This window comes from Salmo trutta, chromosome 2 (genome assembly GCF_901001165.1).
Source record: "Salmo trutta chromosome 2, fSalTru1.1, whole genome shotgun sequence".
Lineage (NCBI taxonomy): Eukaryota > Metazoa > Chordata > Actinopteri > Salmoniformes > Salmonidae > Salmo > Salmo trutta.
In genome coordinates this window covers 56,188,724-56,202,164 of record NC_042958.1, presented here as the reverse complement: position 1 = coordinate 56,202,164, position 13,441 = coordinate 56,188,724, and the positions used below count along the sequence as shown (strand labels likewise).

General features: G+C 42.3%; 1 protein-coding gene across 3 annotated transcripts in view; it reads left to right on the top strand.

The window, feature by feature from the left end:
* pemt (phosphatidylethanolamine N-methyltransferase) overlaps positions 1-4,990 on the top strand; it is a 97,248-nt gene extending 92,258 nt beyond the window's left edge. For 2 of the 3 annotated variants that reach the window (XM_029706355.1, XM_029706374.1), the window contains exon 8: positions 4,465-4,989. Coding sequence is in view for 1 of the 3 variants with exons in the window: in XM_029706363.1 (XP_029562223.1) it covers positions 4,465-4,519 (55 nt within the window). In the remaining 2 variants the exon portion in view is untranslated. Of the gene's footprint in view, positions 1-4,464 lie in introns of all 3 variants that reach the window. The other variant, XM_029706363.1, reaches the window with a different exon arrangement.
* Positions 4,991-13,441: the final 8,451 nt, after the last annotated feature.

The window sequence follows — 13,441 nt, the reverse complement described above, 5'->3', positions numbered from 1 at the left end:
CCTGTAAGTCGCTCTGGATAAGAGTGTCTTTTAAATCAGCTATTCTCAAGTGGTGAGTCACAACCCACATTTTTTAATGGGTCGCCGGTGTCTTGAGTAACAAATGATTATAAAAAAAAAAAAATACTCCAGTCTGAACATTAACAACTTAAACCAGGTAGAAAGTGAGTAGAAATGATAATGAACTTACATTTTTCTGATATTAAAGTATATAAAAATGTTTCTTCAATTACAGTATTTTCAATATAGAGCTATTAGCAGCACTATTTTGGTTGATTTTGTGGTCTCAAGCCAGTGAGTTTAACATTCTTCATCAAGAATATGAGCAAAATTGTATTGTTGACAATGAAAGAGGTGGGGGATGTTGTTCTCTTGTCATATAATTGCTACATTTACTATCAATATAGTATTTTTTTTAAATCCATGTATTTTGGCAATTTTAACTTTACAGTCACAGTTTAGAGTTACGAGTGACAGAAGTGTTGCTATAACAGTTCTTACTGTTAGCAGTCCAATGTCTTTCTCAGTGCTGAGTCACATCAAGCCCATACAAATCCACACTCCCTCGTGCTGCACACATGAAAGGATTGAGTGAGGATAAAGAGAAACGTTTTGTTTTCCTGTCTCTTATCAAACTCCCCCGCAAGCATTCTTAAACGTTACGTTAGTGAGAGACGGAGCGAGCAGACAGGTTCAGAATCTGTAGGTACTATGCGATTAGACAAAAAGAAGTTTAATTTTAATTTATTTTATCCTCCAAAGAGGTGGATGAGTAATTTTTATATATACACACTACCATTCAAAAGTTTGGGCTAACTTAGAAATGCTCTTGTTTCTAAAAGGATTTTTTTTGTCCATTAAAATAACATCAAATTGATAAAAAATACAGTGTAGACATTGTTAATGTTGTAATTGACTATTGTAGCAGGAAACGGCAGATTTTTAAAAAACTTTTTTTATGGAATATCTACATAGGCGTACAGAGGCCCATTATCAGCAACCATCACTCCTGTGTTCCAATGGCACGTTGTGTTAGCTAATCCAAGTTTATCATTTTAAAAGGCTAATTGATAATTAGAAAATCCTTTTGCAATTATGTTAATACAGCTGAAAACTGTTATCCTGATTAAAGAAGCAATACAACTGGCCTTTAGACTAGTTGAGTATCTGGAGCATCAGCATTTGTGGGTTCCATTACAGGCTCAAAATGGCCAGAAACAAAGAACTTTCTTCGGAGAATTGAAGGCTATTCCATGCGAGAAATTGCCAAGAAACTGAAGATTTCGTACAATGCTGTGTACTACTCCCTTCACAGAACAGCGCAAACTGGCTCTAACCAGAATAGAAAGAGGATGGGCTACGCGCCTCAGCACCTGGCGGTCCCGTTCTGTGAGCTTGTGTGGCCTACATCTTCGTGGCTGAGCCGTTGTTGCTCCTAGATGTTTCCACTTCCCAATAACAGCACTTACAGTTGACCAGGGCAGCTCTAGTAAGGCAGAAATTTGACGAACTGACTTGTTGGAAAGGCAACCTATGACGGTGCCTCATCGAAAGTCACTGAGCTCTTCAGTAAGGCCATTCTACTGCCAATGTTTTGTCTATGGTGATTGCATGGCTGTGTATTCGATTTCATTCATACACCTGTCAGCAACGGTTGTGGCTGAAATAGCCAAATCCACTAATTTGAATGGTTGTCCACATATATACACTGTATGTATGTACTTTCGGAAAGTATTCAAACCCCTTGACCTTTTCCACATTTTGCTACATTACAGCCTTATTCTAAAATGGATTAAGTTTTTTTTTCCCCCACATCAATCTACACACAATACCCTAATGACAAAGCAAAAATATCACATTTCACAATAATATCACAAGTATTCAGACCGTTTATTCAGTACTTTGGCAGCGATTACAACCTTGAGTCTTCTTGGGTATGACACTACAAGCTTGGTTGGAGAGGGTCAGAGATGGAAGAACGTTCAAGAAGGCACACACCTGCCTAAATAAGGTCCAACAGTTTACAGTGCATGTCAGTGCTCCGAGACAGGATTGTGTCGGCACAGATCAGGGGAAGGGCAACCATCTCTGCAGCACTCCACCAATTTGGCCTTTTATGGTAGAGTGGCCAGACGGAAGCCACTCCTCAGTAAAAGGCACATGACAGCCGACTAGGAGTTTGCAACAACCCTAAGCAAACAGCAAAGACAATGCAGGAATGGCTTTGGGACAAGTCTCTGATCCCGTAGGGCTCCCGACTGGCGCAGTGGTCTAAGGCACTGCATCTCAGTGCTAGAGGTGTCACTACAGACCCTGGTTCGATCCTGGGCTGTATCACAACCGGCCGTGATCGGGATTCCCATAGGGCGGCGCACAATTGGCCCAGTGTCGTCCGGGTTAGGGGAGGGTTTAGCCAGGGTAGGCCATCATTGTAAATAAGAATTTGTTCTTAACTGACTTGCCTAGTTATATAAAGGCTAAATAAATAAAAATAAGGCGGATGTGGAGGTCCTGGGGTTGCGTAGAACATTTCTGCTATGTTTTATTTCAGCTCATGAAACATGGGACCAACACTTTATATGTTGCGTTTATATTTTAGTTTAGTACAATACCAGTCAAAAGTTTACAATACCAGTCAAAAGTTTGGACACACCTACTCATTCAAGGGTTTTTCTTTATTTTGACTATTTTCTACATTGTAGAAAAATAGTGAAGACATCAAAACTATGAAATAAAACATCATGTTGTAACCAAAAAAGTGTTAATCAAAATACGTTATATTCTTCAAAGCAGCCGGCCTTTGCCTTGATGACTGCTTTGCACACTCTTGGCATTCTCTCAACCAGCTTCACCTGGAATGCTTTTCCAACAGTCTTGAAGGAGTTCCCACATATGCTGAGCACTTGTTGGCTGCTTTTCCTTCACTCTGCGGTCCAAACCATCTCAATTGGGTTGAGGTTGGGGGATTGTAGAGGCCAGATCATCTGATGCAGCACTCCATCACTCTCCTTCTTGGTCAAATAGCCCTTACGCTGCCTGGATGTGTGTTGGGTTATTGTCCTGTTGAAAAACAAATGACAGTCCCACTCAGCGCAAACCAGATGGGATGGCGTATCGCTGCAGAATGCTGTGGTAGCCATGCTGGTTAAGTGTGCCTTGAATTCTAAATAAATCACAGACAGCGTCACCAGCAAAGCACCCACACACCATCACACCTCCTCCTCCATGCTTCACGGTGGGAACCACACATGCAGAGGTCACCCGTTCACCTACTCTGTGTCTCACAAAGACACAGTGGTTGGAACCAAAGGACAGATTTCCACCGGTCTAATGTCCATTGTTCGTGTTTCTTGGCGCAAGCAAATCTCTTCTTCTTATTGGTGTCCTTTAGTAGTGGTTTCCTTCCATGAAGGCCTGATTCACCCAGTCTCCTCTGAACAGTTGATGTTGAGATGTGTTTGTTATTTGAATTCTGTTAAGCATTTATTTATTTGGATGCAATTTCTGAGGCTGGTAACTCTAATGAACTTAATCTCTGCAGCAGAGGTAACTCTGGGTCTTCCTTTGCAGTGGCAGTCCTCATGAGAGCGTGTGTGTGCGGTCGGGGGAGCGTGCGTGTGCGTATGGTCGGGGGAGCTTGTGGGTGTGGTGTGTGCGTGCGGTCGGTGGAGCATGTGGGTGTGTGTGAGCAAGAGACATCAGCACCCCAGTGACAGACAACAGACAGGTGATTGTTAGCTGCCTGTCTTTGGATGACACATCAGACCGGTCATCGACACAGGGACACATAAAGACACACTCATTTACTCACCTATCAAAACAAACATCAAGGAGACTCAGGGAAGAAGGTATGCATCAGAAGAAGCTGAGATTGCATTTCCCTGATACTGCATTCACAACCACTCTACATGAAACTAAGTGTGTGTCAATCAAGTCCGTGTTCTATTTCAATCTGGTGCCAGTGCACTGCAGAACTAGGATGAGATTACATTTCTATGCCATTGTATTCCCTCTCAAGTCGTTCACAGATATTGTTGATTCACGTTGAATTTAAATAAGCGTTATTGTTAACGTACATTTGTAAGCTCAATTCTCATCCCAAACATCCCTCAATATTTGATGTACTACCTCCTCCCACTCCTTTACAGACTAGTAAAATAATAGGTAGCTCTGTGTACTGTACCTGTCCTTCCCACTCAAAACATATCCCTCCCCAGTCTCCACCTACCTGTTGCCAGTCCATCGGTAGGGAGTGAGAGAGGCCCAGCAGTCAGCTTTCTGTATAGGACGTGGCCTTAGAGGGAGGCTCAATGGTGCAGAAAATTGTACACCAATGGATAGCATGCAGGATGTGGGACACCTTTTACAGACACACACGGGGCTCCAGGCACGGGTTGGTGCAGTGGAGGAACAGTAATACTCTCTTCCCTTGTTTATCTGGGGGTTTTTCTCTGGTTTTTGCAGACCTTTCACCGAGGATATCTATCGACAGAGAGCACAGTGCTGCAAGCACAAATAAAGAGGAAGGATGGACTGTGTTTGTCCAAGGATCATACCTACAGATCAGAGACTACCAGACTGACTACCAGGCCACACACCACGTCAGCCTGCTACACAGAGCACGAGAGGTGGGCTAGAGGGAGACAGAAGGGATGGAGGGTGTTTTTGCCTTTCTGGCAAACATCAAGTACACAGTCTTCCTCCTGGCCCAATTTTAAGATATTCTGCTTCTCTTTATAAAAACTTTGATTCCTGCTTGCAGTATTTTAATAGCAAGTCTTAACAATGCAAGGGCTGGATCAATCCTTTTCAGCTTTTTAAATTGAATGCTCTGTAGTTTTCATATTTCACACTATTTAGTCGTGTAGTTGTAATTTTTATCTCAAAAGACAATGACAATCATTCCATAATATCTTCTGCATGGCTATGTTTGCAGAGTCCCATGTATCTTAATGAAACTGTAAATACAAATCTGATCCCATTACTCCCTGAACTGTTGTTTCATTACCAGTCTCTGTCTTGTGTTCTGTGTTGTTGATCCACACACCATCAACATTATAACTGATATGTCTTAAATAGCACCATATCCCCTATTAAGTGCACTACTTTTGACCAGAGACGTTTGTTGCTTATACAGTGCCCCCCTTGGTGTTTTTCCTATTTTGTTGCATGACAACCTGTAATTTAAATTGATTTTTATTTGGATTTCATGTAATGGACATACACAAAATAGTCCACATTGGTGAAGTGAAATGAAAAAAATGACTTGTTTAAAAAGATTCTAAAAAATAAACAGGAAAGTGGTGCGGGCATATGTATTCACCCCCTTTGCTATGAAGCCCCTAAATAAGATCTGGTGCAACCAATTACCTTCAGAAGTTACATAATTAATTAAAGTCCATCTGTGTGCAATCTAAGTGTCACATGATATGTTACATGATCTCAGTGTATATATACACCTGTTCTGAAAGGCCCCAGAGTCTGCAACATCACTAAGCAAGGGGCACCACCAAGCAAGCGGCACCATGAAGACCAAGGACCTCTCCAAACAGGTCAGGGACAAAGTTGTGGAGAAGTACAGGTCAGGGTTGGGTTCTAAAAAAATATCAGAAACGTTGAACATCCCAGCACCATAAAATCCATTATTAAAAAATAGAAGAATATGGCACCACAACAAACCTGCCAAGAGAGAGCCGCCCACCAAAACTCACAGACCAGGCAAGGAGGGCATTAATGAGAGAGGCAACAAAAGACCAAAGATGACCCTGAAGGAGCTGCAAAACTCCACAGCAGAGATTGGAGTATCTGTCCATAGGACCACTTTAAGCCATACACTCCACAGAGCTGGGCTTTACAGAGGAATGGCCAGAAAAAAAGCCATTGCTTACAGAAAAAAAATAAGCATACACATTTTGTGTTTGCCAAAAGGCATGTGGGAGACTCCTCAAACATATGGAAGAAGGTACTCTGGTCAGATAAGACTAAAATGTAGCTTTTTTGCCGTCAAGGAAAACGCTATGTCTGGCGCAAACCCAACACCTCTCATCACGCCGAGAACACCATCCCCACAGTGAAGCATGGTGGTGGCAGCATGTTTTGGGGATGTTTTTCATTGGCAGGGACTGGGAAACTGGTCAAAATTGAAGGAATGATGGATTGCGCAAAGTATGTGGAAATTGTTGATGGAAACCTGTTTCAGTCTTCCAGAGAGACTTGAGACTGGGACGGAGGTTCACCTTCCAGCAGGACAACGACCCTAAGCATACTGCTGAAGCAACACTTGAGTGGTTGAAGTGGATACATTTAAATGTCTTGGAATGGCCTAGTCAAAGCCCAGACCTCAATCCAATTGAGAATCTGTGGTATGATTTAAAGATTGCTGTATACCAGCGGAACCCATCTAACTTGACGGAGCTGGAGCAGTTTTGCCTTGAAGAATGGGCAGAAATCCCTGTGCCAAGCTTATAGAGACATACCCCAAGAGACTTGCAGCTGTAATTGCTGCAAAAGGTGGCTCTACAAAGTATTGACTTTGGGGGGGTGAATAGTTGTGCACGCTCAAGTGTTCTGTTTTTTTGTCTTATTTCTTGTTTCACAATCAAAAATATTTAGCATCTTCAAAGTGGTAGGCATGATGTGTAAATCAAATGATACAAACTACCAAAAAATCTATTTTAATTCCAGGTTGTAAGGCACCAAAATAGGAAAAATACCAAGGGGGTGAATACTTTTGCAAGCCACTGTATTTAGCATACCTATCCTAGGATCGATGAGAAGCACACTTCCTCATTGCGATTTTAAATGGACCTGTGTGAAGCGGCCACTGATTAAAGGGTTGGGGAAAGTCATATAATTAGATCAATGTGAGGCTGTGGTCAGACAGATGATTTTGCTTTTTCATCTCAAGTTATGGATGGAGAAACGTTTACTGTGGCCAATTCAGGCTCACTCTGGAAGAGAGAGTGAAAGATGGGGAGGGAGAGAAACAGAGGAGAAAATGTACATTTAAAATTGACAATTTACAGAGCTGTAGTTCCCCTGCGGTGCAGCACTGTGTCCCCGGGGGGAGTTGACATTGTCATTCTATGCACTGAGTTGTTCTGAACTTCTGATGTGGGTGGGATATAAGGACAGGTGTGGTTTCAGTGACAATGACCGTAACAGCAGCTGCTCACTGATTTGCTCCCACACAGTTACACCGCCGAAACAAGTATACCAGACCATTTATTACCCAGTCTGTTTACAATCAGACCAAGAAATCTGACCAATTGTAACGGCTGTCGTCGGAAGAAGACCAAGGTGCAGCGGAGTTGGTGTTCATCATAAAAGGTTTTAATGATCAACGAACACTATACAAAAAGAAACCAAAAAACGACTAGCAACAGTTCTGTTAGGAACACACTAAACAGAAAACAATTACCCACAAAACCCAAAGGAAAAACATGCTCCTTATGTGTGACTCCCAATCAGCAACAACAAGCTTCAGCTGTGCCTGATTGGGAGCCACACACGGCCCAAAACAAAGAAATACAAAAACATAGAGAAAGGAACAGAACGCCCACCCAATGTAACACCCTGGCCTAACCAAAATAAAGAACAAAAAACCCCTCTCTATGGCCAGGGCGTTACACCAATGAAGACTCTCCCAGACGCTCTTAAGCACACTTGCAAGATTGATTGCTTGATTGATGTTATTATTCGAATAATAGTATGTAATTATTAAGTCTGCTTGTTATTTAGTTAGCTGGGTTACGATGGGACCAGGTAGTCACACACAGTCAGATGTGTTGCTATGCAAACCCTTAATAAACATTGATGGAACAGCAGCACTGCCATGAGTCATGGTCTGGGGTTCTGTCTGGAAGGGATGGGTGGGTGCAGGGAAGGTATAACTAGACCCTAAAAACGACCAAAAATGGTATAACCATACACTAGAAACTACCAGATATATACTAGCATGCCTTCAGTCATTGTTTGGGGTTTTGACTGGAAGGGATATGTGGTTGCAAGGAAGGTTTAACTAGACCATAAAAACGACCAAAAATGGTATAACCACACACTAGAAACTACCAGATACATGAACGTTCACTTCACCAATGGCCATAAGGTGTTTGAACTGCAGAGAAGGTATACTAGAAACTAGTGGCATCTACTGAACATTACAAAACTGATTATGTAACTTGTCTTACACCAGGGCTCTCCAACCCTTTTCCTGTTCACTCCAACCCTAATCTAGCCCACCTGATTCTAATAATTAGCTGGTTGATCAGCTGAATCAAGTTAGTTACAACTGGGGTTGAAGTGAAAATGTATAAGAGCAGGATAGCTCTCCAGGAAAAGGGTTGGAGAGCCCTGTGACTTACAGAATTGCATCTGCTTACAAAACAACTGTCTCAAACACCAGATCAACACACCTCCTGCATCCAGCAGCTGGTCAGTGTTAATATGTGTAATGTGCACTCTGGACACCCCATGTTTTGCAGCTTGTGGGAACCGTGTTTGTACAGAGCAACTTCCCAGTATGAATGTTGTGTTCCCATCACCGTCTGTTTAGCAATCCCCCAGCATGGCGACAGCTGCTAATGCACCAAGCTGTGTGTCCCCTGCCTGCCTCTGCTTCTCTCTGTCCCACACATCCAGAGTCCTTTGTAACCCGGCTGTTTGAAGTCCTCTATTTGCTTTGTACATTTTGTGTTCCACATTATTCTCCTCCATCGCCTCTGGACCAGTAACCAGTTACCTGCATCATCGTCTTCCCCTATCACAGATTGTTATCTCACATTAAAATTGCCTAATGGTCATCTTTTTTTCTGTGTGTGTTTCCTGGTCTCGCTCCCTGCGTTTTTTCACAATCACAGGGAAAGTAAATATGTCATTTCTTCCTCTTCTTGGTAATGTGAAACGAGGGAGTGAGGTGAAGGATGGATGCAGCAGTGGGAAATTGGACCCTGTCTTTCATGTCAGGGCACCGTCTCCTTCCATGGTTCCCTCCTACAGTGTTAAAGAGATCACCTCTCCTTCTCTCTGTGTCAATGTTTTGTCTCATCCCTTAGCTCTGTAAATAAGGCCCTCTGTGTCCACCGTTACCTAACCGGTTATAACAGTTATTTTTTTTAACTCCATTTTAATGTGTCATGTCTTGTCTGCATTCACTGTCATTTCATAGAAATCCTTCGCCATGCCATCGGAAATGGCTCTTTTTATTTAGCTCTGCTTGAATGTCTCTTCTGCAGCCTCTCTCACTCACAATATCATATTTATACAGTCGATTGTTTGTTCTAGTCTATTGCGTGAAATAAACATGCATCATGATTAAAAGGTTCTGTTTCTTCTGCTGTTTCCGTGGAGCCATTGGCACTGAGTGTGTTCCATTGCTGTGTGGATGTATTGCTTTAGAGACGAGGGCGTAACTTTTGATTGCATATTGGGGGGTTGACATCAACAAATGTCCTGATAATTTGGTCAATATACCCCAATCACAACTGAAATACCAATTTTTTCTATATTACTATTACTGTGTTCTTAGGTGGTAGGTAACCTAGCGGTTAGAGCATTTGGCCTGTAACCGAAAGGTTGCTGGATCGAAACCCAGAGCTGACAAGGTAAAAATCTGTCGTCCTACCCCTGAGCAAGGCAGTTAACCCACTGTTCGCCGGGCGCCGAAGACATGGATGTCGATTAAAGGCAGCCACCCGCACCTCTCTGATTCAGAGGGGTTGGTTTAAATGTGGAAGACACACTTCAGTTGAAGGCATTGTTGTACAACTGACTAGGTATCCCCCTTTCCCCTTACTCTTAAAGGCCCAAATTCTGTTTTCCTGCTGATGCAACTAAGGGCTCTATAATATCTGCATTGCAGAAGTTCAGCTTTACAGCGTGATTTAAATTTTGAAGGCAATGTTCCTGCTTTAGGGGAGACAGTATTCACGATAAACGCTGCATATGTCGGTTCAATCACAAATGAACTTAAAATGTATATTTTGAAATCTGCAAAGTTTTAGCTTTACAGATTAAATAGAGAATTTTTTTTATCATTGTACTTTAAACCAGTAAGAGTTTTGGCTTGCCTGGTGACATCGCCTCTAACTTCTGGCAGTGTCAGCAGTTAGAGCCGTCCAATCGGTGAGCAGCTACTCTCGCGATCATTGTCACGAAGCGACATCCACCCCACTCCTGTTATTAGTTATTAGAACGAGAAAGTGTAGGCTATATAGAAATAATTCAGCTCAAATTGAAAAATCATTAAAGGAAATAATTAGGATTTATGTCATCCTAATCGAGGTGTAGGTTACATCAGACATTCCAGTGTTCGTAAATAAGGCTGCATGGGATTTCTGGCAATATTCGCTTCAGGTGTAATGCCAGGAGCCACTTGTGGATTTGACAGCTCTAACCCAGTTCCAGCTCTATGTGGATGTTGGCTAAAGCGGATCTGATTGAATTGAGCCCTTTAATGTCAACCAATTATTCTTTGTGTACCCTTCACCACGCTTCCCTCTCACTCTGACCCCTACCATGACAACCAAATTAAATCCGAATGTAGGCAACGTGTTATAGCACTTGGGCTATAGTCAGCAAAGATGAGGAGTTGAACTGATAGTGCCTTATAATTGAAATTCTCACCTGACGACCTGTTCATCCTCTCCTTGCCTCAGCATGGGTGACACTCTCTCACTCTCACTGCTGCCTGTCTTTGACCCCTGCCATAATAATAGGACCAAATACCATTATCATATGATAAAAAAATGGATGGCCTTAACAATGATGGGGTTAGCTTATTAACACAAATTAGATTCTGCTTTTATTAGCTAAATTATTTATTTACTGGCTGGCAATATGTATGGCCTGCAATATGTATAGCTAGCTAGCTGACTACATAGTACCAGTCTATTACACAGGTAGCCTAGCAGTTAAAAGCGTTGGGCCATTAACCGAGGTTACTGGTTCAAATCCCAAGCAGACTACTTGAAAAAATCTGGAACTTAATGCTAAATCCTCCTATAAGTCACTCTTTATAAGAGTGATGGATAAGAGTAACTGCTAAATGACTCAAATACAATGAAGCTGCAGCAGAAAAAGGGAAGATCCAGATACTGTGTAGCTAAAATAGGCAACCTTTTTACAATATATTATCTCATCACCAATATTTCGCTAGTCATAGGAACACAACATAGGAACCTTTACATTTATGAAATGCAGCTTTTAAACTTTCAAAACATGTATACATTGGAGCGCTCGTGAATATACAGTGCGTTCGGAAAGTATTCAGACCCCTTGACTTTTTCCACATTTTGTTATGTTACAGCATTATTCTAAAATTGATTTAATTGTTTTTTTCCCCTCATCAATCTACATAATGTCAAAGCAAAAACAGGTTTTTAGAAATTTTTGCAAATGTATTAAAAATAAGAAACGTAAATGAAGGCTATTCCATGCAAGAAATTGCCAGGAAACTGAAGATCTCGTACAACGCTGTGTACTACTCCCTTCACAGAACAGCGCAAAGAAGAGCAAAGAGCGCAAAGAGGAGTGGGAGGCCCAGGTGCACAACTGAGCAAGAGGACAAGTACATTAGAGTGTCTAGTTTGAGAAACAGACGCCTCACAAGTCCTCAACTGGCAGCTTTATTAAATAGTACCCGCAAAACACCAGTCTCAACGTCAACAGTGAAGAGGCGACTCCGGGATGCTGGCCATCTAGGCAGAGTTACAAAGAAAAAGCCATATCTCAGACTGGCCAATAAAAAGAAAAGATTAAGATGGGCAAAAGAACACAGACACTGGACAGAGGAAGATTGGATCAAAGTGTTATGGACAGACAAATCTAAGTTTGAGGTGTTCGGATCACGAAGAAGAACATTTGTGAGACGCATAAAAAATGAAAAGATGCTGGAAGAGTGCTTGACGCCATCTGTCAAGCATGGTGGAGGCAATGTGATGGTCTGGGGGTGCTTTGGTTGTAGTAAAGTGGGAGATTTGTACAGGATATACCCTGTGGACGGCGCTTAATTGGAGCCAATTTCCTCCTACAACAGGACAATGCCCCAAAGCACAGCTCCAAACTATGCAATAACTATTTAGGGAAGAAGCAGTCAGATGGTATTGTGTCTATAATGGAGTGGCCAGCACAGTCACCGGATCTCAACCCTATTGAGCTGTTGTGGGAGCAGCTTGACCGTATGGTATGTAAGAGGTGCCCATCAATCCAATCCAATTTGTGGGACGTGCTTCAGGAAGGAAGGGGTGAAATCTCTTCAGATTACCCCAACAAATTGAAACTAGAATGCCAAAGGTCTGCAAGGCTGTAATTGCTGCAAATGGAGGATTATTTGACGAAGCAAAGTTTGAAGGACACAATTATTATTTCAATTAAAAATCATTATTTATAATCTTGTCAATGTCTTGATTATATTACCTATTCATTTTGCAACTCATTTCATGTATGTTTTCATGGAAAACAAGGATATTTCTAAGTTACCCCAAACTTTTGAATGGTGGTGTATGTCCATGTGATATTTCAGTTTTTTTTTTTTACTGCATTTGCCAAAATGTATAACCTGTTTTCGCTTTGTCATTATGGGGTATAGTGAGGAAAAATCTATATTTAATCAATTTTATAATAAGGCAGTAACAAACGATGTGGGAAAAAGGGAAGGGGTCTGAATACTTTCCGAATGCACTGTACAGTAGCTACCTCCTCAGCAAACACCGCAAAGAGAAAGAGAGAGAGCGGTTAGTGAGCTGTTACTGCAGACCAGAGCAATACATCACAGACCGATGAAAAGGGAACAAGAGGATAAATTGCAGGGAAAGAGAGGTTCAATTTATTTTTCCCCGTTCTTCTTACAAGCTGTGCTCAACTCTTTTTCCCCTTTACCACGAGGCTGGCCGGCTGCCTCTGGGGACCGGGCACAATCAAAAGCTATTTAGCAGCGGGGGGGGGGGGGGACACTGAGGAGCCCTGTGGTGCGAAACCACATAAAGCCAGTAGCTGCCTGGCGCTTTACAGTGGTGATTTGTTTTTTCAATCAATCAAACTCATCATGGTATATTATTGACATGTCTGACCTGTATATTATTGAACCCCCCCCCATCACTCCGCAAGTTACATGCCTAAATTAGAGACCTGTGCACCAGGCTCCGGGTCAGAGAGACCCTGGGTAAGTCATCATGAACAGGTTGTGGGTACATTGGGTCACAGTACCTCTGGATTCTCTCTTTCATAACCCACCACTGAGAGGCCGGCACATGTCCCACTTGGAAGTCCACTTCAGTGAGTCCACCAGCGGGGAGGGTTGAAGTTACATACTGATTACTAGGCTAGTGGCCAATCATCAAAAACACCTTCCTCGATAGGCCCACTCCACTAGTCCAAATTTTGCAATATCAGCACTAACGGGTTACATGAATTTATGTTGCTAATCCCCCTTCCAGCCAGGCAT